The sequence below is a fragment of the Dendropsophus ebraccatus genome, chromosome 5 (assembly GCF_027789765.1).
Source record: "Dendropsophus ebraccatus isolate aDenEbr1 chromosome 5, aDenEbr1.pat, whole genome shotgun sequence".
NCBI lineage: Eukaryota > Metazoa > Chordata > Amphibia > Anura > Hylidae > Dendropsophus > Dendropsophus ebraccatus.
The window spans coordinates 38,924,486-38,947,062 of NC_091458.1; the positions used below are offsets into that span (position 1 = coordinate 38,924,486).

Consider the following 22,577-nt stretch of genomic DNA (forward strand, 5'->3'; position numbering starts at 1 on the left):
AGCAATTTTATTATAAAGTGGCCAACCCCCTTAATAAATAGCAGCTTTACCTGATATTTCGGATTATCCTATTCAAGATGGACGACCTCCTGCAATAACCCTGCATGGTAGCTACACAATGAGAGGAGCCAAGGCTTCCAGTTGTGTTCATAGTGCACATCCAGACTCATACCTCTGACAAAAAAAGCTAATTGGGGGGAGGCTTGCATTTTATTGTTTGCCAACAATGTCATTTTTTTCCCCAAAGATGATTAATCAGCAGATCACCATTAACCTGTTTGTATCCCATTGTAAAGCTCTTCACTCTGAATCCAACAGTGTTTCACATTGGCAGTACTGTGTTGAAAAAGACTTCAGAAGAGAAGGATTTAGGGGTAGTGATATCAGACAGCCTTAAAATGAGTCACCAGTGCAACCAGGCGGTAGGGAAAGCAAATCCTATGCTGGGGTGTATAGCTAGAGGTATAACCAGTAGGAAGAGAGAGATTGTGATCCCGCTGTATAGAGCTCTGGTGAGGCCACATCTGGAATACTGTGTCCAGTTCTGGAGACCTCACCTAAAAAAGGACATTGATAAAATAGAACGGGTCCAAAGACGGGCTACAAAAATGGTGGAGGGTGTGAGGCATAAACCATATCAGGAAAGACTTAAGGATTTGAATCTGTATAGTCTGGAGGAAAGAAGGGAAAGGGAGGACATGATCGAAACCTTTAGTATGTTAAAGGACTAAATAAGGTTAAGAAGGGAAGTGTTTTTAGAAAAAAAACTGAGCTCAAGAACAAGAGGACACAGTGAGAGGTTAGTTGGGGGAAAGATCAGAAGCAACGTCAGAAAATATTATTTTACTGAAAGAGTAGTAGATACCTGGAACAAACTTCCAGCAGAGGTGGTTGGTAAATCTACAATAACAGAATTTAAACACGCCTGGGATAGACATATATCTATCATAAGATAATAAGAAAGAAAATACTAAAAGGGCAGACTAGATGGACCCAGTGGTCTTTTTCTGCCGACAATCTTCTATGTTTCTATGTCGAGCCATTGCTGAGAAATCTACTAAAAATGTAATATGCTAATTAGCTTCTTGGATACATTGGAGATGGAGGGGGTGGGCAAGACTCCCCACCTCCCAGTGTAGCCCAATGCCTTTGGATGTAGGGTAAGGAGTTCTATAAAGAGATATCAAAAGGTTAAGGGTGGCTAACCTGCTGGTAGATCCCCTTTAAATATTGAAAATGAGGGTCCTTTAAGGGGTTAACCCGCAAAAATCCTTTTCTATCAAATTAACTGGGTTTCAGAAAGCTATATAGATTTGTAATTTACTTCTATTTAAAAATCTCCAGTCTTTCTAAACTTATCAGCTGATGTATGCCCTGCAGGAAATGTTTTCTTTTCAGTCTGACACAGTGCTCTCTGCTGACACCTCTGTCCGAGACAGGAACTGTCCAGAGAAGGGAAGGTTTTCTATGGGAATTTGCTACTGCTCTGGACAGTTCCTGTCTCGGACAGAGGTGGCAGCAGAGAGTACTGTGTCAACCTGAAAAGAACATTTCCTGCAGGACATACAGCAGCTGATAAGTATGGGAAGATTTTTAAATAGAAGTGATTACAACTCTATATCATTTTCTGAAACCAGTTGATTTGAAAGAAAAAGATTTTAGCTAGACAATCCCTTTAACTTCTACTTCCCCTTTGATACAAATATATCCTTCAAGCAACAGACCAAAAATATTCAAATCCAGAACCACAATTTAGATTTTAAAGACAAAGTAATCAAAATATTAAATGTACACATGGAATAAATATCCTTTACCAATTCTGCGGTGAGTCCTGATGTAAGACACAGATGACAAATGATTCCGCCATAAGGTGTTCTGTTAGTAATTGTGGATGGTACTTTGAAGTTGTTTTGATCATTTTGACATTGCACATCATATTTGGCTTTTTAGCTTACATATGAATGCCAAAAATAGATGCTGACCTTTCCCTTAGCCCAAACATGAACAGTGTGCTACCTTTCGTCTATATCCATAGTAACATAATATTATTCACCTAACTTAAAGGGGTTATCCAGTGAAAATCTTTTTTTTTCCAAATCAACTGGTTTAAAAAAGTTGTATACTGTAGATTTGAATTTACTTCTATTTAAAAACCTCATGGCTTCCCATACTTATCAGTTGCTGTATGTCCTGCAGGAAATATTTTCTTTTCAGTCTGAGGGTAGCTTCACACGGGCGGGCTCGCAGCGAGATTCTCGCTGCGAGCCCGGCAGGTCCTGTCAGTTTCCATAAACTACATACTTGCTGCGGACCGCAGCGAGTATGTAATTGTACCGCGCTTAACCCCTTCTACTCCCGCCGGCTCCCCCGCTGTAAGCAGCATACATTACCTGTCCTCGCTGCACGGGTCCGGCGTCCTGCTCTCCCGCCCGGCCAATCAGTGGCTGCGGCTGGGCAACACACTAATTGGCCGGACGGGAGAGCAGGACGCCGGACCCGAGCAGCAAGGAGAGGTAATGTATGCTGCTTACAGCGGGGGAGCCGGCGGGAGTAGAAGGGGTTAAGCGCGGTACAATTACATACTCGCTGCGGTCCGCAGCAAGTATGTAGTTTATGGAAACTGACAGGACCTGCCGGGCTCGCAGCGAGAATCTCGCTGCGAGCCCGCCCGTGTGAAGCTACCCTGACACAGAGATGTCATCAGAGAGCACTGTGTCAGAAAAGAAAACACCACTTACTGCAGGACATACAGCAGCTGATAAGTACAGGAAGACAGGAGATTTTTAAATAGAAGTAAATCACAAATCTATATAATTTTCTTAAACTAGTTGATTTGAAAGAAAAAGATTTTCGCTGGACAACCCCTTTAACTCTCCTGATCCTGTTGCTATAACAGAATAAAAAAAAACAAAGACTATTAGGATTAAAGGGAAACCTGAAGAATCTAAGCTGCTGATATGTCCCTATTGTGCTCCCCCAAAAAAAAAAAAAATTCAGGACTCCCTAGGGCTGTATCCAACTTCTCCAGGCAGCGGAAGTCAAATGTTGAGAGTTTGGGTTCAGACAAACCCGAGCATTTGGCAAGTTCACTCCTCACTACTCCTATGTCATCTACCTTTAAGTGTGCCTGTCATACTAGGTTAATTTTTGCGATAATCTGTTGTGTTTGTATCTGAGGTTCTGCACCATTTATGGTCTTTATAGTTCACCCTGAAAAGTAGCAGCAGGATGAAGGGCATTATAGAGCACTAGTGGCCAGTATAAGCTGACAAGCACTGGGATGAGATTTATTACTTACAATTCATTGCAGTCTCTCTCTGTCCCTTTCTCTGCCTCTACTTACTGAACTTACTACCATTGAAGCTTCTTCTTCACCCTCCCCTCTCCATAGATTTATATGAGCAGCATCTAACATGATCTCTCATTGAGGTAGTTTTTTTCCTAACAAATCAAAGTTTTAGGGTGGGGGAGGGGTGCACTTTCCTATGATAAGATATGTGACATAGTTTCTTTTGTACTATTGCATAAGACAGTAATCATTTGAAGATCATTTGTCAGTAACTATTCTTTTATTTCTGTAATTACAGATTCCTTGTCTGATTCTGTGTGCAGAATGGGCTACTTCCCGTGTGGAAACCTCACAATATGCCTTCCTCGGGCTTTTCATTGCGATGGTGTAAAGGACTGTGAAAATGGGGCGGATGAGGACTATTGCGGTGAGCTCTTATTATTAAGTTTTCACTTAATATTATGTCTGATGATACATCCAGAGGTAAAGTTGGAAGATTCTCAGGGTCCCTACCAAACTAAGAATGCTATGTGTAGCTGTATACAATCATTTTTATGTACAGTATGATGACTTGAAGCTGTGTTCACACGTTCAGTTCTCAGTCTCTTCTTTATATGTGTTCTTCATATATGATTTGTTCCTGGCTTCGTATTCAGTAACTAATTCAAAACCTCCCTACCTTGCCGCGTCTCCCCCCTCCCCCCTCGGGCTTTCCTGCCCGCCCATCGGGCGAGCGGGGCATACGTCAAACATACACAATGGAGAAGGAGCAAATTAACACCTTCTCTCTGGCCCACACACCGGCCGTAAGCTTTGTAAATGTCCCCCTTACAGTATACTTCCCTGTCCATGCTGCCTGGTGTCCCTCTGCCTCTACCCAGCTAATTGGAGCCGCCGCTAAACCTTTAGCAATTTCTGAAGTGACAGGTTGCTCAGACAATCACTGGCTGCGGTGCTGTCCCATGTTGGTTAGTGATTGGCTGAGCTGTCTGTTACCTGATGGGTGTAGCAGCTCTGGTTGGTGGAAAACAGGCAGGAGGACACCAGCGTGGACAGGTAAATATATATGTTAATTATTGGAGCATGCACAGGTAAGTACATATTTTAATTATTTACTTTATAAAGCAAGGGCTGCACGGACATTGTTAATAATGCTCCCCGATGCTATGGTTGACCAAGCATGCTTGCTTAACACTAGTTATAAACCTAAAATCTGAAAACCCCATTATAATTGACTCTACTAGAGCGAAATCTAATTTATTTAACATTTTTAACTTAATATTGTTTGATCCAGAGCATAAAACAATGGAACAATAAAAAATGTGATTACTACTGGGGTATCAAAACAAGCTGTGGGCCAGACTTCATCACTACAGCGCAGACTAAATGAATCACCCGGATGCAAGCTTGTGGATCAATCTGTCCTAAAACAATACCAGGTCTGACAAGGCGATGCTTTTTAAAATAGAAAATCTTTGATGAATGAACCATGCCCGGCATGACTGTGAAGCCATGATCATTTCTCCCGCCACACTCATATGCTTCTCCTCATGATAACAACTGATTGCCAGAGGTTGAGGTAACCAGAATGCTGTAATCCTTGAGAAAAAGGAGTTATGTAGCTGAAAAAAAAAGGTCTTTAACCCAGAACAAACCATGTTGTCTTATGGGATACTAAGACTGTACAAATAAATACACATAAAGTAAGTAAATGGACTAATAGTTTACTTAAGTGATAAAGACAAAGCAAAAAGAGAATTAGGAAGCTAAATATGGAGACAAAGCAAAAAGTAATAAAGATAAATAAGCAAGAACATGGTATAATTAGCTATAATTTAAGAATACAGCTTTCTGGGGGAAGGCATCTGCTGTATGGATATTTAATGCACACCTGATCCTAGAGTAGTGCTGAAATCGAGCAATCATGTTCTTCACTAAGGGCCAGTTCACACTGAGCAAAAACGGCGGCGCTCTCCGCCACGGAATCCTGCCGTGCTCAGTGTCCTGCAGTGTCTGAATGGGAGGGCACGCACGCCTTCGCTTGCTCCCCTCTCCGCTCAAAGAATTGACATGTCAACTCTTTGAGTGGAGAGCGGCAGGAGCGGAGGTGCGCGCACTCTCCCATTCAGACACTGCAGGACACTGAGCATGCCGTTTTTGCTCAGTGTGAACTGGCCCTAACAATCCAAAGTCCTATAAGCCCCCCTCCCTTTGTTCTCCCCTTTTTAAACTTTCCAGCAAGAACCTGCAACTTTCCATCCTAAGATTTGAGTAGGCTCTGATCAGCTTAAAGGGAGTCTGTCAGCTCCCGGGCCCTACCTGAGGTGCTTACAGTGTGCTGTAGCTAGCAGTCCCCTAGTGATCATGTTACCTTTTGGTAATCTGTCCATGCAGTGGATTATGCACAATCTCAGGTCTTCTACTGTAATAAAGAGTCAAACAGGAGTTGTGCGTGCCGCGCTCTGGCAAACTTCATTCCTCCTCCCTTCTCCCTCTCCTTCATGAACAATCAATGCTGCCCAGCCTCCTGCTCGCTCAGCTTTGAGTCAGTATCTGCCAACAGAGGACTGATTTGCAATCAGATATAGTTGCAGTTCCTAACCAATGTTGGAGCTGAGGTCTATGGGTAAACCCCCTGCCTAGAGACCACCAGCAGGTATTTCTTGGGCTCAAATCTCTTGGAAATGAAATATAATAATTAAAAATAATAATAATATTGTATCATTTTATTAAAAATACCCAATCAGGTCCAAATTAGTTTAGTTCTTTTAATACAGTGATGAAGGGAAAAAAATAACTATATATTTTTAATTTTTTTCCATCATTGTATTTAAAAAAATTAAACTAATTTGGACCTGATTGGGAATTCTTTGCACTTTAAAAACTGATACAATAATGAAGAAATTAAACAATTATAGATCATTTCTATCAGGGGATTCAAACCAAACAAAGAACTGCTGGCAAGTCTCTAAACAGGTGATTTACCCCTAGACTACAGCTTCTACACATTTGGGCTCAGAGATTTAACTACAGCTAAGTGTTTCTTTCAAACTGTCTACAGAGGACTGATCTGCAATCAGAGACACTTGCTCAGCTGTCAGCCAGTGTCTCTGATCTGCAATCAGAGACACTGGCTGACAGCTGAGCGAGCAGAAGGCTGGGCAGCATTGATTATTCATGAAGAAGAGGGAGGAGGAAGCAGTGGGGAGGTGTGCTAGAGTGTGGCACAAACACAGAGCCAAAACTCCTCTTTGACTCTTCACTACAGTAGGAGACCTGATATTGTGCATAACCCACTGCACAGACAAATTACCAAAAGGTAAAATGATAACACTAGTGCACTGCCAGCTACAGCACACTGTCAGGACCTCAGGTAGGGCCTGGGTGCTGGCAGATTCCCTTTAAATCCACCATTCAGGCTAACGTGCTATAAATTCAGTTTGCTGCAAACTCAAACCTTGAGCAGTTTGCTTTTGCTGAACCTTCTAAAATAGAGTCAGCCTCATCGCAGCAAGAATTACATGACCTCAGAGTGGTCCCACCTGTGCCACTGAATGGCTGAGTGGGCCGGCCACGTCATGTGTTAAGTCCCCTCTTTATACGAGGAAGCAGCCACTCATAAAGGACCGAGGCAGCAAATGCGGGCAGCAGCATGGAAGCCTAAGAGGCAAGAGGCAAGCCCTAGGCACTCTAAACAAAGGGGGTCCTAGCCAGACTACCCCTTTAACTTAGCCATAAAAACTGCTCAAAGGTGCTTATATTGTATATTCTACCAGGTTATCCAACAGGGTTTTATGGGGATTTTAGGGCTCTTAGAAAGTGTTATATACAGGTCCTTGGACCATTACCAATAGTTTGGTCCAAGCTGAACTTTTTTGCTGAAGTTCATAAGACTGGCTGAACTGAACCTGATGACATCCATATGCCTTATATGAATAGGAACACACAGTTGTGCTGTGTTCACTGTGAAACACACTCAGTTCTGTGTAGAACTATGAGCATCCATGGTCAAGCATCGCCAACATTTCCCTATTGATCTTTGTAAGTAACTTAGACAGTTCAAGGTTTTTGGCACCTGCCACAAATGAAAAAAAATGTGGAAAATGATAAACTTTTAACTTTTCAGGCTCAACTTGAGTGGAGAAAATGATACAGAAGAGAAGGATGTCAGTGTGCTGGTAACACTCAGCGCATGTGTTATACTATCAATTGCTATTGCAGAACAGATAATTTGTCTATTATTCTTTCTTCTTTACTTCAAAAGCATTTTTATTCATAGACAATTCATACATTTTACTTGACAGGATCTTTTAGCATTTAGAGCTTTAGTTGGCTTCCAATCCTAAATGTGTGATACAGATGTCGATAGACAATATCAGCCCATAGAAAAATAGTTTTTTGATGGATGGTCCAACCATGGATGGTTGATCACTCTTGGTAGCATCATCTATCTCTGTGGTGCCCCATAGCAGTCTTTTGGCAGGACTTCCAAGTCAAGAAGCCGATCATTGGCTGATCTGTGTCTTTCAATATGGTATACCTCATCCTGGAGTGGGCAACCAGAGGCACCGAGAGATTAGGTAAAAGAAAGTTCCAGTCTAGGCAAATTTGTTAGACTGTAGTAAGGAACAGTAAATGAAGTCACGGTGGGCAGCCAGGTTCATAGCAAATAGTCTGAATCTTAGGATCCTATTAGATCGTACCGATTTAAGATAAACGATTGCAAACGAGAGGACATGGGAATGACCTGAAATCATTCACCATAATAAACAGAACAATAGTTTTTAGTTGCAATTGCAATTACGATTATCCATACACTCTAGTCTACATATGTTCATAATTGCTTTCACTGAAAGCTTTGCGAACAACTAGCGAAAGATTAATGATGATTTTATGGTCAGCTCAGAAAATGGGATCAACGACATACAAACAAATTTTCGTTAGTCGCTTTGATGGTTGCCTGCATACACACGGAAAGATTGTCGCTTAAATTCGAAAGATTTAACAATTTTTTGCACAATAATCTTTCCGTTTCATAGGGCCCTTACAATGGAGAGGTAGTACGGTACACTGCATATAAAACTCAACAAGAGCGCCTTCACCGAGAGCCCTAGCAAACTAATGCCCCTATTCCACGAGTCGTTTGTAGGAGCAAACGAGCGCTATTAGCGCTCGTTTGCTCCTCGTTCCCCGCTCGCTGCCGCCGCTATTCAACGCGGTGTCAGCGAGCGGGTGAGTGCGGGAGGGGGCGGCGGGGAGCTGCGGGGGGGCTGCCCGGGGGATCGCTGATCATCCGGGCAGCCCATAGGATATAGCAGCATCTGCTGCCGACGGTCCTATTCAACGGAGCGACGGCAGCAGATCGCTGCTATGTCAGTCGCTTGTTTTTCAACATGTTGAAAAACAAGCGACTGCAACGATCAGCCGACATGAACGATGTCGGCTGATCGTTGCACTCTATTCCACGGGACGAATATCGTTCGTTGCGGCCATTATCGGCCGAATACGAACGATATTGCTCCTCTAAACGACCCGTGGAATAGGGCCTTAAGAAGCTAGTGCTTGTCCATGGTGGATCAGGTGTGTCTGCCTGATATAGCAGGTGATAGCAGATACTTAGAAGGGGGGAAATTTGGATGTGTGCATTGGTCCTTTAAGAATCCGGAATAGATTGTGTGCACACCTTATAGGCAGACTAGAGACAGAACCACATGCACAGCAGAGGAGGGAGCACAGACCAGGTAGTAGGGATCAGATGTAATCCCGAGGCTATATACACTAGAAGCACTAGTACTTATGAATTGGTTGGATGAAGAAATTGATAGAAAATGGACATGATTAGAGATGAGCGAATTTACAGTAGGAACGAAGTGAAGCACAATGGGGGAGATTTATCAAACATGGTGTAAAGTGAAACTGGCTCAGTTGCCCCTAGCAACCAATCAGATTCCACCTTTCATTCCTCACAGACGCTTAGGAAAATGAAAGGTGCAATCTGATTGGTTGCTAGGGGCAACTGAGCCAGTTTCACTTCACACCATGTTTGATAAATCTCCCCCATTGTTCCTATCTGTATTCTGCTCATCAGGCTGCAGGCTTTGAAGTCTGCTCCGCTCTCTGCCGCTTCTTCCTGGGTGCTGAGAAAAGCTGGATCCAGTCCTGGGAAACTGGGAGAAGTTTCCCAGGACTGGATCCAGCTTTTCCCAGCACTTGGAGAGGAGCAGAATACAGATAGGAACAAAGCACTTTGTTTCGTTCCTACTGCAGATTCACTCATCTCTAGACATGATCTACAATACAGATGTTTCCAGCCAGGATTCTAATTTTTTCATTAGACCAGTTCATCCCAGTATCCGGACATGAAGGCCTGAGTGACCACACATAGACAAGCTCAGCATTTACTATATAATATACATAGTAAGTAAGCTATGTATTTTCTTTATTCCACTGGGCTATAAATCCATCCCATCCCAATCAATAGAAATGTTTTAATATTTAGGAACAACATTTATTATGCTGCTTTTATAGCAAAGGGTCATAGTTACTGTGCTTTACTTTGTCTTCTGACTTCATTACTCCATCTCTCTATCTCTCTACACTGCTATGTGAATAGGAGATATCGTTGGATCTTGTTAGCATTGGGATCTGTAGACAATTATCGAATATTAATGACACAGCTACTATGAAGTACCAGCTACCACATTTTTAGCCCAGGGACATCTAGGCTCCACTATTCCTGGTCTGGCCATGGGCCATGGAAGATCAAATCTAAGACTCTCTATCGCTCTGAGGAATGTCTGAGGATCATTGCCAATACTAAACTCAATTATTGGCTTACTTCATTACCACACAATTAACAGAAAATACACAGAAGCAGCACTGTGTACTATAGAGCGCCTAGTATCAATACATAAATCATTATCAGCCTTCTCCCTCCGGGCACGGTGCTGATGTGTTTTGGACATTGCTGTATAATAATTTCCACATGATACAGCAGATAATAGCCAGGCTGCCTAGTAATGGAGCTTCATAGGGTTCTCATGAGAGCACGATTATTGCACATGATCATTGTGTGAGTAAATAGCAGCGCAGTTACAACATGCATTACTAGTTACTTGTGGAATTGATGTTACTGAGGGAACAGTTTCTTAAATTAAGATTTAAGTTAAATATATTTTTGAGAATTTTATTAAATTTTATTAAGTGAATTTTTAAATTATTCCTGAAATTTTGCAGTTTTCATTCTGGCCACTGAGCTTAACAATAGACTGACACGTCCTGTTCTATAAGGATCACTTTTCAGTTTAACATCAAAGGCAAGATTAGAGTGAAAGGGGAAACAGTATATAGGTAGAATGGTATTGAACACTAGGTGATGGCCACATCCCACCTTCTGCCCCTCCATGTACAATGGCCTTTGGATAGATCACAGAGCATGCTTAGAAAACTATCTCATAGAAGTCAATAGATTCAGCTACAGTGTATTTTCACATGTTCATGTAGCTTGCTGTAAAGCATATGTTTAAATGCTGGGGGATGGAGAATGCTGCATATTGCGGGTTTCAGTCTGGCCACTGAGCCTAACAATAGGTAGACACTTCCTTTCTATAAGGAGGCAGGATTACAATGAAAGATGACACCAGTATATAGGTTAAATAGGAACAGGTTATTTACATTAGGTGATGGTAACAGCCCACCTCCTGCCCCTCTCTGTATAATGACCTTTGAACAGGTCAAAGAGCATGACCCACAGAACTCAATAGAGTCAAATCCAGTGTATTTTCCTCTGTGCATAGGGCTTCCTATAAAGTAAATTGCTAAATTTTGCTGGATGGAGAATACTGAACCTGTAGTTTTTAGTCTGGCGACTGAGCCTAACAATAGGTTGAGATTTCCTATACCATAAGGATTGCTTTTCAGCATTAGCCATCAAAGGCAGGATTACAATAAAAGGTACAATGTACACTGGCATTTGGACAGATTACAGAACATGCCTAGAAAACCATCCCATAGAAGCCAAAAGGGTCAGCTCCAGTCTACTGTCCATGGGGTTTGCTGTAAATCATATCTCTAAATGATAGGGGATGGAGACGGGCCTTGAAGTGTACCAGTCATCATAAAAAAAATGACATGTATAGAGATTAGAGATGAGCGAACCTGGAGCATGCTCGAGTCGATCCGAACCCGAACTTTTGGCATTTGATTAGCGGTGGCTGCTGAACTTGGATAAAGCCCTAAGGCTATGTGGAAAACATGGATATAGTCATTGGCTATATCCATGTTTTCCAGACAACCTTAGAGCTTTATCCAAGTTTAGCAGCCCCAGCTTATCAAATACCGAACGAGATATAGTAAGTTTTGATCAGTTCGGGTCTGAGTGTTCACACTGGTACTGATAGTGAGAATAATCTGTGTCAGTGAAAAGAGTCAGACTCGATAGATTCACATTAGGAGCCCAACCTTCTCTATTCTCCTGGCTCGTTCTCATGATCAGTACGAGTCTGAACACTCTGACCCGGACCAATTAAAACTTTTGACGTCTCTATGACAGGTCAAAAGTTTTTTTATGATGACGGGTACACTTTAAGGCCTCATTTACACACAGTATACTTTCATTTAACAACGGACGTCTTTAGTGACAGCAGCTGATCAAATTAAACTCTATGAAACCCCGGCCTGGGTGTATGCACACTGTATACACTCTGGCCGGGATTCCATGCGGCCGCACAAAAAAATGACATTTTGTGCAACTGCTATTTGTTGAATAGCGGCTGCACGAAATTGACTGTGCAGACAATGTAAAGTACAGCTCGGGACGTACTTTACATTGTCTACTATGGTTAACTGGAACATAGGCATACCCGAATGTGCCCGTATTCCAATTCAAAAGAAATAATGTTCATCCGGCCGGTACTGCAGTATAAGCCGGGGTGAACTTTACAGACCGCAGTTGTTCTGTGACACGCCCGATGTCTTAGAGCATGTGAACATTGCCTAAGATTGCACATCCCATCTCTATCTCTCTACCTCACTTTCTCTCTTTCCTGAACATACTGTAGCAGTAGCTAAAAACTGTGTTCTGTCCTGGTTTCTTTGTCACTAGAGATGGATAAAGTTTTTTTTTGGGTTTTTTTTGGGGGGGGGGGGGTTAGGGAATACTTTTTGGAATATGAAGTGATTTACCAATATTACAGATTAAATAGATTATGAAATTATGGGAAGTTGGTTGAAATGATAGTGACCATTTTAAAGGGTTGGCCACTTTATAGTAAATTTGTTCAGTGTACAGTATCAGTAAGTGTATTCACATTACTTACTGACAGCAGCTCCCTGTGTACATCATAGAGCTAAAATCAGATTCCCCTCCTCCAGGCTGCGCTGTGGTAAGTCTGTTCATAAGATGGCCGTCCTCCATGAGTATATACAGGCTCAGTGGTGGACACGGAGGTGGGGTAGGGTCACATGCTCCTCCATGTCGGGCATCTTATGAACAGACTTACCACAGAGCAGGGCAGCACAGCCTGGAGGAGAGGAGTCTGATTTTTTAGCTCTATGAGGCACACAGGGAGCTGCTGTCAGTATATACAGTGAGTACAGTGACTAATACTGTACACTGAGCAATTTTACTATAAAGTGGCCAACCCCTTTAAAATCTGAAGCTACTGGATCTTACTGTACTATTTCCCAACATAAGTTTATACTTTTTTTATCCTTGTCCTTATCATTTACACTCTAGTAACTTTTTTAAAAATAACTGTACTTCATGGTGCCTTTTTTCATGTTGTGTCACAATCTGTTGGTAAAATTTTACTAACCACAAACTTCTTTTTGTTTGTGCGAATTTTATTATGTAGAATACTTTGACCTATTGTTACAGTGTCTTTTAGCGCTGATTGATTTTAACAGGTCTTTATTCAAATCACACTCAAGAAACAGTAGAGAATACTGATGTTAAATCAGTATTCTCATCTAAGCCGCTTTGTCGAAAGTAAATCAATTTTTTACATTTACATTGTAATTAGCCATCATTTGTATTTAATATTTCAAATAACACAATTTTCATATTCATTAATGTCCAAAGTCTAAGTCATGTTCAACCTGAGAAGACAATAGATTCCAGTGTGAAGAAGCTGCCAATATTTATAAGCATGTTTCAAGGACACATTGCTGCTGAGCCTGGGCTCTTCAGTCTATATTTCACCATTCCATCATACAGAACTCTAGCCAAGGCTAGCTAAGGCTTAAAGGGGTACTCTGGTAAAATGTATTTTCTTCAGATCAACTAGCGTAAAAAATTTATATAGATTGTTGTAATTTATCTCTATTTAATCATCTCCAGTCTTACAGTACTTATCAGCTGCTGTATGTCCTGCAGGAAGTGGTACATTCTTTCCAGTATGACACAGTGCTCTCTGCTCCCGCCTCTGTCCATGACAGGAACTGTCAAGAGGAGGAAAGGTTTTTTATGGGGATTTTCTACTGCTCTGGACAGTTCCTGTCATGGGCAGAGGTGGCAGCAGAGTGGACTGTGTCAGACTGGAAAGAATACATCATTTCCTGCGTGACATAGAGCAGCTGATAAGAACTAGAAGACTTGAGAAGTAAATTACAGATCTATATAACTTTCTGACATCAACTTATTTGAAAGATTACGTTTCCTTGTCATGAGTTGTACTAAAAAGTATATATAGTAAAATAGCATCATTTAGCGGTACACAATGTAAAAGAGTCACTATATTCTGTCATTGTTTTGTGAGTTTCTAATATTTTTTTTGTAACTCAATGCTTCTAGCTGTATCTCCATCTGTACTGCAGCCTCTAGTGATGGTCATGTGACTATCATTAGAGGCTGCAGTACATATGAAGACAAACAGTAGCCAGGAGTAAGTGCCATCTCCCCACTGATTTTGACATCTGATTTTTTTACCTTATGGGTGTGCTGCTGCTCTAAGGAGGTTACGGGGGAATCACCACTTTGTGGAACAGGCGCTCTGCACCTGACCCATGGAGGGTAAAAAATTATTAAACAGATTTACAATATTCCCTATAGGAAATCGCGGCTTGATTCTTGAACCTCTTGGTTTTGGAACATCCTTTCAGAGCAGATTGTGTTTGAGAACATAGGTAACAGTGTGACAAAAGTGACAGACACCCTACTAGCATCCCTACTACACCAGGGACCTTCATTAGGCATTACTGTCAGTATAATTTTCAAAACCTAAATCAACAAGAGATGTGATCTAAAGCAGGTTGGCAATTTGCATTACGTTTTATTTTTTTTGTTATCATGCTGTAAAACACAGCTATACTTACTTGTATCCAGGTGCAGTCTCTTGAAGGCAGATTTTAGTGGTGTAGTTCAGTAGTGACTACTGAAAAATGTTATATTGGGGGTCACTAAGGGGTTTATACCATGAAAGTAATTAAGTTTATAGTTCTTAAACACCTTTCTTTCTGCACATGGTATCTGATGGAGCATACTAAAATGTCTGTATGAATCCATATGGAGTCATGTAAAGGTACAGCTCGGTGCCATAAGAAAGTTGTAGGGAACTGCAAGTCATCCCTGTGGCTTAGTATATGGACTGAGGTCAGATTCACAAGCTGTATGACAGAGGCCGTCTGTGACACGGCCATGTCACAGAACGGCCGCCACTTGTGGAGTTCATCCCGGCCGGTACTAATTGGAATGCGGGCGCATACGGGTGTGCCCGCATTCCAATTACCCATAGCAGACAATGTAAAATGCGGCCGGAGATGCACTTTACATTGTCTGCACTGTAGTTTTGTGCGGCCGCTATTTAATGAATAACCATTGCACAAATCTGACATATAAGTATTTTGTGCGGCTGCATGGTATCCCAGCAAGAGTGTATACACTCCGGCCGGGATTCCATAGCAAATAAAGCAATCAGCAAATTCAATAAATAACAGCCGTGGTTGCAAAACTGCAACTAAGGCGGTTGTTTAATGAATTTATACTTTGTGTGAAACTTCCTTTTTTTTTTTTTACTGTGTGCCTTATAAGCTGTTTCTCAAAGCTTCTGATCATATCAGCTGTGCAGACAATTCAACTGGCTCGTCATGTAGAATGTACAATGTTTAATTGATGAGCATTGGGATACAGTTATTTCTCCTTTCCTCATTTCAGCAGTGAATTTTAACTCTTCCAACAAAAATGTTCCCTTTTATTTTAATTGTGCTTAATCTTCTGCAGTATCTTCTATTCAAGCAACCCCCAGGAATACAGAACTTGTTATCTGCTGCTGTCACCAACTTCAGTGGTCAGAGAAGAAACATCATAACTACCCATAATTAGGACCTTACTCGTTGACCATAGTTGCACTTACCTCCCAATGTGGTACACAGCAAGATAAGAAGCAGCAACAGAGCAGAGGCTCCAAAACATAATCCCAACAAAACTCTAATTTAGGCTTCAATGCCCTTTTACATGGGACAACGAGCTCCAGATGACGAGTGGCGTTCCATGTGATCGTCGCTCAATTGAAAAGTCCTTACAATGATCTTTACAGTTGGTGGTCGGTAATCTAGACCACAATCTGTCAACAATGGGAGGGATACAGCAGCATATCAGGAAAAGGAGGCAAGCATGCAAAATCACTGCTAATATATTTAACCTCTTAGGGACATATGATGTACCCGTACGTCATATGTCCGGAAAAGGACCGTGGCTATGACCGGGAACGGTCCGATCACTGCTCCCGCTAATTAACACCACTAGATGCAGCTGTCGAACATGACAGCTGCATCTAACAGTGTTAAATGCAGCCCATCCCTGGTGTCTAGTGGCGGGATTCCCCCCGCCCCCAGACCATTGCAGCAGACCATTGCAATAGAATACCCAGACGGGATCAGCGGCATTACGTCGCTGAGGCCCGGCTCGGTAAGATCGCATCGCGGGGGGGGGGAATCCCGCCACTAGACACCAGGGATGGGCTGCATTTAACACTGTTAGATGCAGCTGTCATGTTTGATTAGTGGTGTTAATTAGCGGGAGCAGTGATCGGACCTTTCCCGCTCATAGCCACGGTCCCGTGCTGCAGACCAATACAGCTACACTGATCTCTAATAGCTGTATTAGAAGTCCCCCAGGGGGACTTCAAATTAATGTGAAAGTTAAAAAAGTGTTCATATAAATAAAAAGCCCCCTCCCCTAATAAAAGTCTGAATCACCCCCCTTTTCCCATTTTCTAAATAAAATAAATAAATAATTAAACATGTTTGGTATCTCCACGTGCGTAATCGCGCAAACTCTTAATTTATCACATTTCTGAACTCGCACGGTAAACGGCGTAAGCTGAAATACCCGCCAAAGTGCAAAAATTGCGCATTTTTGGTCGCATCAAATCGAAAAACATTGTAATGAAAAGTGATCAAAAAGTCGCATATACGCAATCAAGGTACCGATAGAAAGAACACATCATGGCGCAAAAAATGATACCTCAATCAGCCCCATAGACCAAAGGATAAAAGCCCTATACGCATGGGAATAGAGCGATTTTAGGGAACATTTTTTTGCTGTAGAAAGTTTAATTTTTTTAAAAGCCATCAAATGATATAAAAGTTATGCAAGTTGCATATCATTTTAATCGTACCGTCTTAAGGAACATATATAACATATCAGTTCTTCCATAGGACAAACGGTGTAAAAACGAAAAAAACTCAATTTTACTGCGCATATAATTTTTTGCTGGTTCCGCTGCATATTTTATGCAATAATTCAGCCTGTCATTGCAAAGTACAACTAGTGGGGCAAAAAAATAAGGGCTCATGTGGGTTTCTAGGTGAAAAAATGCAAGTGCTATGGCCTTTTAAACACAAGGAGGAAAAAACGAAAACGCAAAAATGAAAATTGGCTCCGTCCTTAAGGGGTTAAAGAGAGGTCAGTGGTGACTGTCAGAGGAGATAAAGGGTGAGGTATTTGTAGATTAACTTTTTGTTGTCCTGTTTTGTTGTTTTATTTAGCTCTCTCCATAGGAGAACAATGAAGACAGGGGGCAGAGCTTCAAACTGCTTTTTCATGATAAAAATGCATTTTTCGGCTCATAAACCTAATTACAAAGTTTCTTAAAATCGCCTGGACTATTGATATCTGTAAAAAAAAAAAAAATTCACAACAGTGACACTTTAACCTGATGAACCCTACACGTATAACTATATTGGTTGAGATTAGAATACCCCCTTAAGTTAGTAGTTATGTCCCTACTAATACTTCTTTCCTGCTACTTTTAATTGCTATTACTGGTAAGTATTCCCGTTTAGTTTATGACACAATAAAGGTATACATTGAGAGTATTCCCATTGTATTCTCCAATATGTTTCTAGGTCCCCATACCCCCAGCATATACCTCTGGCACGCTGTCCGGACTGTATCTTTGCGGAGCTTGATGCATCCCTCAGCTCATGCTGATTTTCTTGTATTTGTTCTGTTTCTGTGTTTTGTTTTGCATTGCATCTGAACACTGGTTTATTTTGTCCGCTCACTTGATTTCATAGACATAACCCGACCTCCCCTGCTGAGTTCTGTCTGGCCATGTCATGGTTAATCTTTGTTTTGGTTCTTTCTGTGATGGGCAGGCCTTCATGCCAGTGGATGTGTTTTATTGTCAGGGGCCTGTACTTGGAGATCCGGGGGAGTGGTCCAGTTGTATCCCGGATCAGACCCCTGGCCTCCTATAAAACGCCCCCAGTCTGTGATCTCCTTGCTGGTTATTGAGCTTGCTTCTGACTCTGCTATTCTGTGCTTGTTCTGACCCTTCTGCTTTGTAATTTCTGACCATCCCTGCTTGCTGCCTGCCCCTGACCGTATTGCCTCTTTTTTGACTACGCCTATTGGATCCTGATTTTGTACTTTTGCTGCCAGACCGTTGTGACCTGGATTGTTGACAATTCTTATTGTGTTTGTTTGTCTTGTCTTTTTGTTTCACGTATCCAGGCCAGGGACCGCCGCCCAGTTGTCCGCGGCCACTTTAGGGCAGTTTGCGTCAAGTAGGCAGGGACAGTGGGTGGGGCTGAGCTTAGGGTATACTATCCGTGTCTCTCCTGCATCTCTCTGTGACCTGAGTGCTAACACATGCCTAAAATGCTCTATAACTAATAAAGCAGGGTTAACATTGAAATATATCAGACTGTCTCCTGTAATACGAAACCTAAGCTTTAATAAATGTAGAATAATAATTTATCACCAAAGTTCTAGATTATTTACATACCCAGCATATACCTGTGCAGTGAGCAGAACTTTTTTATGTCTTGTGTTCTTCATAGTTTCATTTGCATCTGTAATATCTTGTGGTATACAACTCACCCTATGATAAATCTTCATTATTCTAGGAGACAACAATGGATGGGCAAATATGTTTGTTGAAAAACATTGGAAACCAAATGAGGTGGTGATTCCCCAAGACTGCTGTAAGTAACCAAAGCTGGAACTTTTTCTAATCTTTTTCCTCTATTAAGGGAATTATTACACCATTTAAATATAAGAACCAGTAAGAAACATCCCAGATTTGCCATTACTCAAGCAAGCCGTCACACAGATTTTTTCTCATAGGCATAAAATGTGTCATGACAAATAACTTATGTAGATTTCAGGAAGAGCCACAACCTTTTGCTGTACAGAATGTCCCTTCTTACTGAAAAAAAAAAAGTTCCAGATTATGTCAGGCAGAACTATTTCAATTCAAATTACTTTTACCCATAATTCAATTCTGAAAATGAATATAGAAACACTAGCAGATTACACAATTTACTGTTAATAGGTAGAATGAGAAGTTAAAAATAAATGAAATGCAATAGAAAATACAGCAGGAGACATTTATTAAGACCCACATAGACCTTAAATCAAACCCTGCCCCGTGGAATTTATTACGAGGTGCATACCTCTTCGTAAATCTGGTGGGACCTGATATGCTTATTTACCATCCATCCGGTATTTGTCAAGTCAAGGGGCATTTTACAGTACGAACAGTACCATTCCAAAATATGCAAGAAAGGGGTCTGTGGAACCTCGATTGCATGTCTCAAAAACACAGGGATAGCCAGATATCCCTCCAGGGAAGGAAAACTGTTGCCAAGGAGTGCCTCTCAGAGAGGAGATCACCATAACATGTATGTAAGTCTCATTTGGTTGCGAGTATTGGGACACAAATATGGAAATATCAGGGTGGGCAAAGACTGATGGTGCGTTTACACAGGCAGATTTATCTAACTTTTTTTTTGGAAGCCAAAGCCAGGAACGGATTTGAAAAGAGGAGAAATCTCAGTCTTTCCTTATGATCTGTTCCCTGTTTATGGTCTGTTCCTGGCTTTGGCTTAAAAAAATCTGTCAGATAAATCTGCCTGTGTAAATGCACCATATCTCACTTGCGAGTATTGCAACATGACAAGGTATTACCAAAGCCAGGCATCCACCCACAGACAGCTGTTTCATGGTATTAAATTTCAAATGCCCTAGGAGCCAGGGATGCGTGCAACACAGAGAGCAAGCGAGCAGTAGCATGGAGCAGGGGGTTGCCCTGCAAGGCTGAAAGTGACTCTGTACCCACAATCTGACAAATCCAAAAACCTTGTACCTCCGGATAGCTGCTTTTAATCCAAGATCTGTCCTGGGGTCCGTTTGGCAGGTGATGCAATTATTTTCTTAAAAAATAACTTTAAAACTGGCAGCCCTGTGTCCAACGGCCGGGGCATAGAACGTCTATGCATTAGGCTGGCACACCCTCTCTGTCCCTCCTCCCCGCCCTCCTCATCATTAGGAATGCTCCAGGCAGATCGTCCCCTATTTCCCACCTTTGTAAGGACGGCACATGGGCTGGATCATTAAGGCACCTGTGCAGTGTTCAGACAGGAGAAAATGTTCTAGAGGCATTCATAATGATGAAGAAGGTGGGGAGGAGGGACGGAGGGGTGGTGCAAAGTTAGGGCACAGATACTTGACACAGTTTAAAAGTTGTTCTTTAGGACAATAACTGCATCACCTGCCGAATGGACCCCAGGACAGATCTTGGATTAAAAGCAGCTATCCGAAGGTACAAGTGGTTTGGGGGGCAGATTCTGGGTACAGAGTCTCTTGAAAGGGAAGGCAGCTTCGGGTCCTAACATGTGGGCTCCGGCATCCGCATTTTCAGAAGAGCCAGGGGAACCAGTGTGGTGGTGGCCCGAAGCACGGCACCGCGCTGCAGCCATGCAAGCAGGAAGTTTTTATCTGCAAGAGTACAAGTCAATAGTTTTAGTGTTGGGGGCAATAAAAAACAGACTGCTACTTTAACTTTTTTTTTTTTGTCTCTATAAATAATCATTTATCTGCTTGTATAAGGATGCTATTCTGACAATGGATTACATATTGATCTCCCTTTTTTTCCTGTTGTAAGAGAGCTGCTTAGTACAGTAATACTAACCCAGGAAACTGCACATTTGCTAAGTTCTGAGGATTTTAGGCATCAGTAACAGCCTTGATTTACAGTCCTCTAGACCAATACGATTGGAAGGACATGGTCCATGAAAGTCCTTGCATTCATTTGAAATTTGTTCTTTTTTTAATTGAGTGTAAAATCTTCAAGTGTTCAAGCCATGCATGCCGGCATCCATCATATTCCTGTGTGGGTTTTTTTTTCCTTTACAAAGATATTATCTAACATTTTGCCTTCACAACCATATACTTCTGCCACATTTTTAGGGTATGTTCACACTGAGTAAATCAGGCGACGGGGAATCTTGCCTGTCTCAGTGTCCCATAGCCTGACACTTCTTTGAGTGGAGAGCGGCGGCTGTGGAGAAGCGCGCACCCTCCCATAGACAGACTATGGCACACAAAGACAGGCGGAAAGTCCTGCTGTGGATTTCCGCCTGATTTACCCATACAGTAAAAAATAATGTATGCTTTTTACTCCTGGTGTTCCTATTATATAATGGCATCCTGTGCAGGGACATGTGACCACAGCATCACTCAGCCTCCTCCATAAGAATACACTGATTGCCCCACAAAGGATGCCATGATATGAATGGAATCAGCTTTCGGACACATCAGGAGTCTGAATCTGAGCTTTTTGTTATGCAGAGCAGGGACTGTCTAGAAATCCTAGCAGATGTTGACCATGTATTTTACAGAGTAAATAACCTCTTTAACCCTTTGCGGACCAAGCTTAAAATGACCCAGTGGACCGCACAAATTTTAATTTTTGTGTTTTCATTTTTCCCTCCTCCCCTTCTAAGAGCTCTAGCGCTTTCATTTTTCTATCTACAGGGCCATGTAAGGGCTTGTTTTTTTTCAGGACTAGGTGTACTTTGTAATGGCGCCTTTCATTCTACCATAACATGTATGATGGAACCCCAAAAATATTATTTATGAAAATATAAATTGGTGAAATCATAAAAAACTGTAGGGGGGTTCCTGTGTCTACGTAATGAACTGTACAGTAAAAGCGACATGATACCATTATTCTATAGGTCAGCCCGAACACAACCATATGCAGGTTACACAGATTCTCTAATGTTATATATTTTTTTTTTTTATGAAATTCTATTTTTTTTTTTTGCAATTAATTATTAATAAAATGGGCCTATTGTGACTCCTATAACAGTTTTAGTTTTTCACCTACGGGGCTGTATGGGGTGTCATTTTTTGCGCCATGATCTCTAGTTTTTATTAATACCATATTTGTGTAGCTCGGACGTTTTGATCATTTGCTAATTTTTTTTATATAATGTAACAAACAAAAATCAGCAATCCTGGTGCTTTTTTCCCTCTTTTCGTTTACGCAGTTCACCGTACGCGATGACAATTATTATGTTTTAATAGATCGGACAATTACGCATGCTACTGTATATTATATGTTTATTTATCTTTATATGATTTATTATTTATAAAATGGGATAGGGGGGTGATTTTAACTTTTTATTTTGGGAGGGGCTTTGGGGTATTTTTAAAAACATTTTCACGGGGGGACTTTTACATGCAATTATCAGATTGCATACACTGTACAATGGTATGCATTGATTGGTGTAATAGGCGCTCTGCTGATTGAGCCTTCCTGTGGCAGACTCAATGAGCAGATAGCCGATCGGACCGCACAGAGGAAGGTGAGGGACCTGACCAGGAGATGCTCTTGTCACTTACACTTAAACGCCGCAATTGCTGAATGCAGACGGGCCCCACCTGCTATGAAGCACGCTCCACACCGGAGAGCGCTTCATAGTGGGATAAACACCCAGGATGTACAGTTACATCCATGGGTCGTCTGGTGACAGGCGGCCAGGGCATAAGTGTACA

At 41.7% G+C, this 22,577-nt stretch overlaps 1 protein-coding gene across 1 annotated transcript in view; it reads left to right on the forward strand.

The window, feature by feature from the left end:
• Window positions 1–22,577, forward strand: part of RXFP2 (relaxin family peptide receptor 2) — a 199,275-nt gene that overhangs the window by 97,587 nt on the left and 79,111 nt on the right. Inside the window, exons 2-3 of the mRNA XM_069972085.1 lie at window positions 3,588–3,716; window positions 18,641–18,718. Coding sequence (XP_069828186.1) covers window positions 3,588–3,716; window positions 18,641–18,718 — 207 coding nt within the window. The remainder of the gene's footprint in view (window positions 1–3,587; window positions 3,717–18,640; window positions 18,719–22,577) is intronic.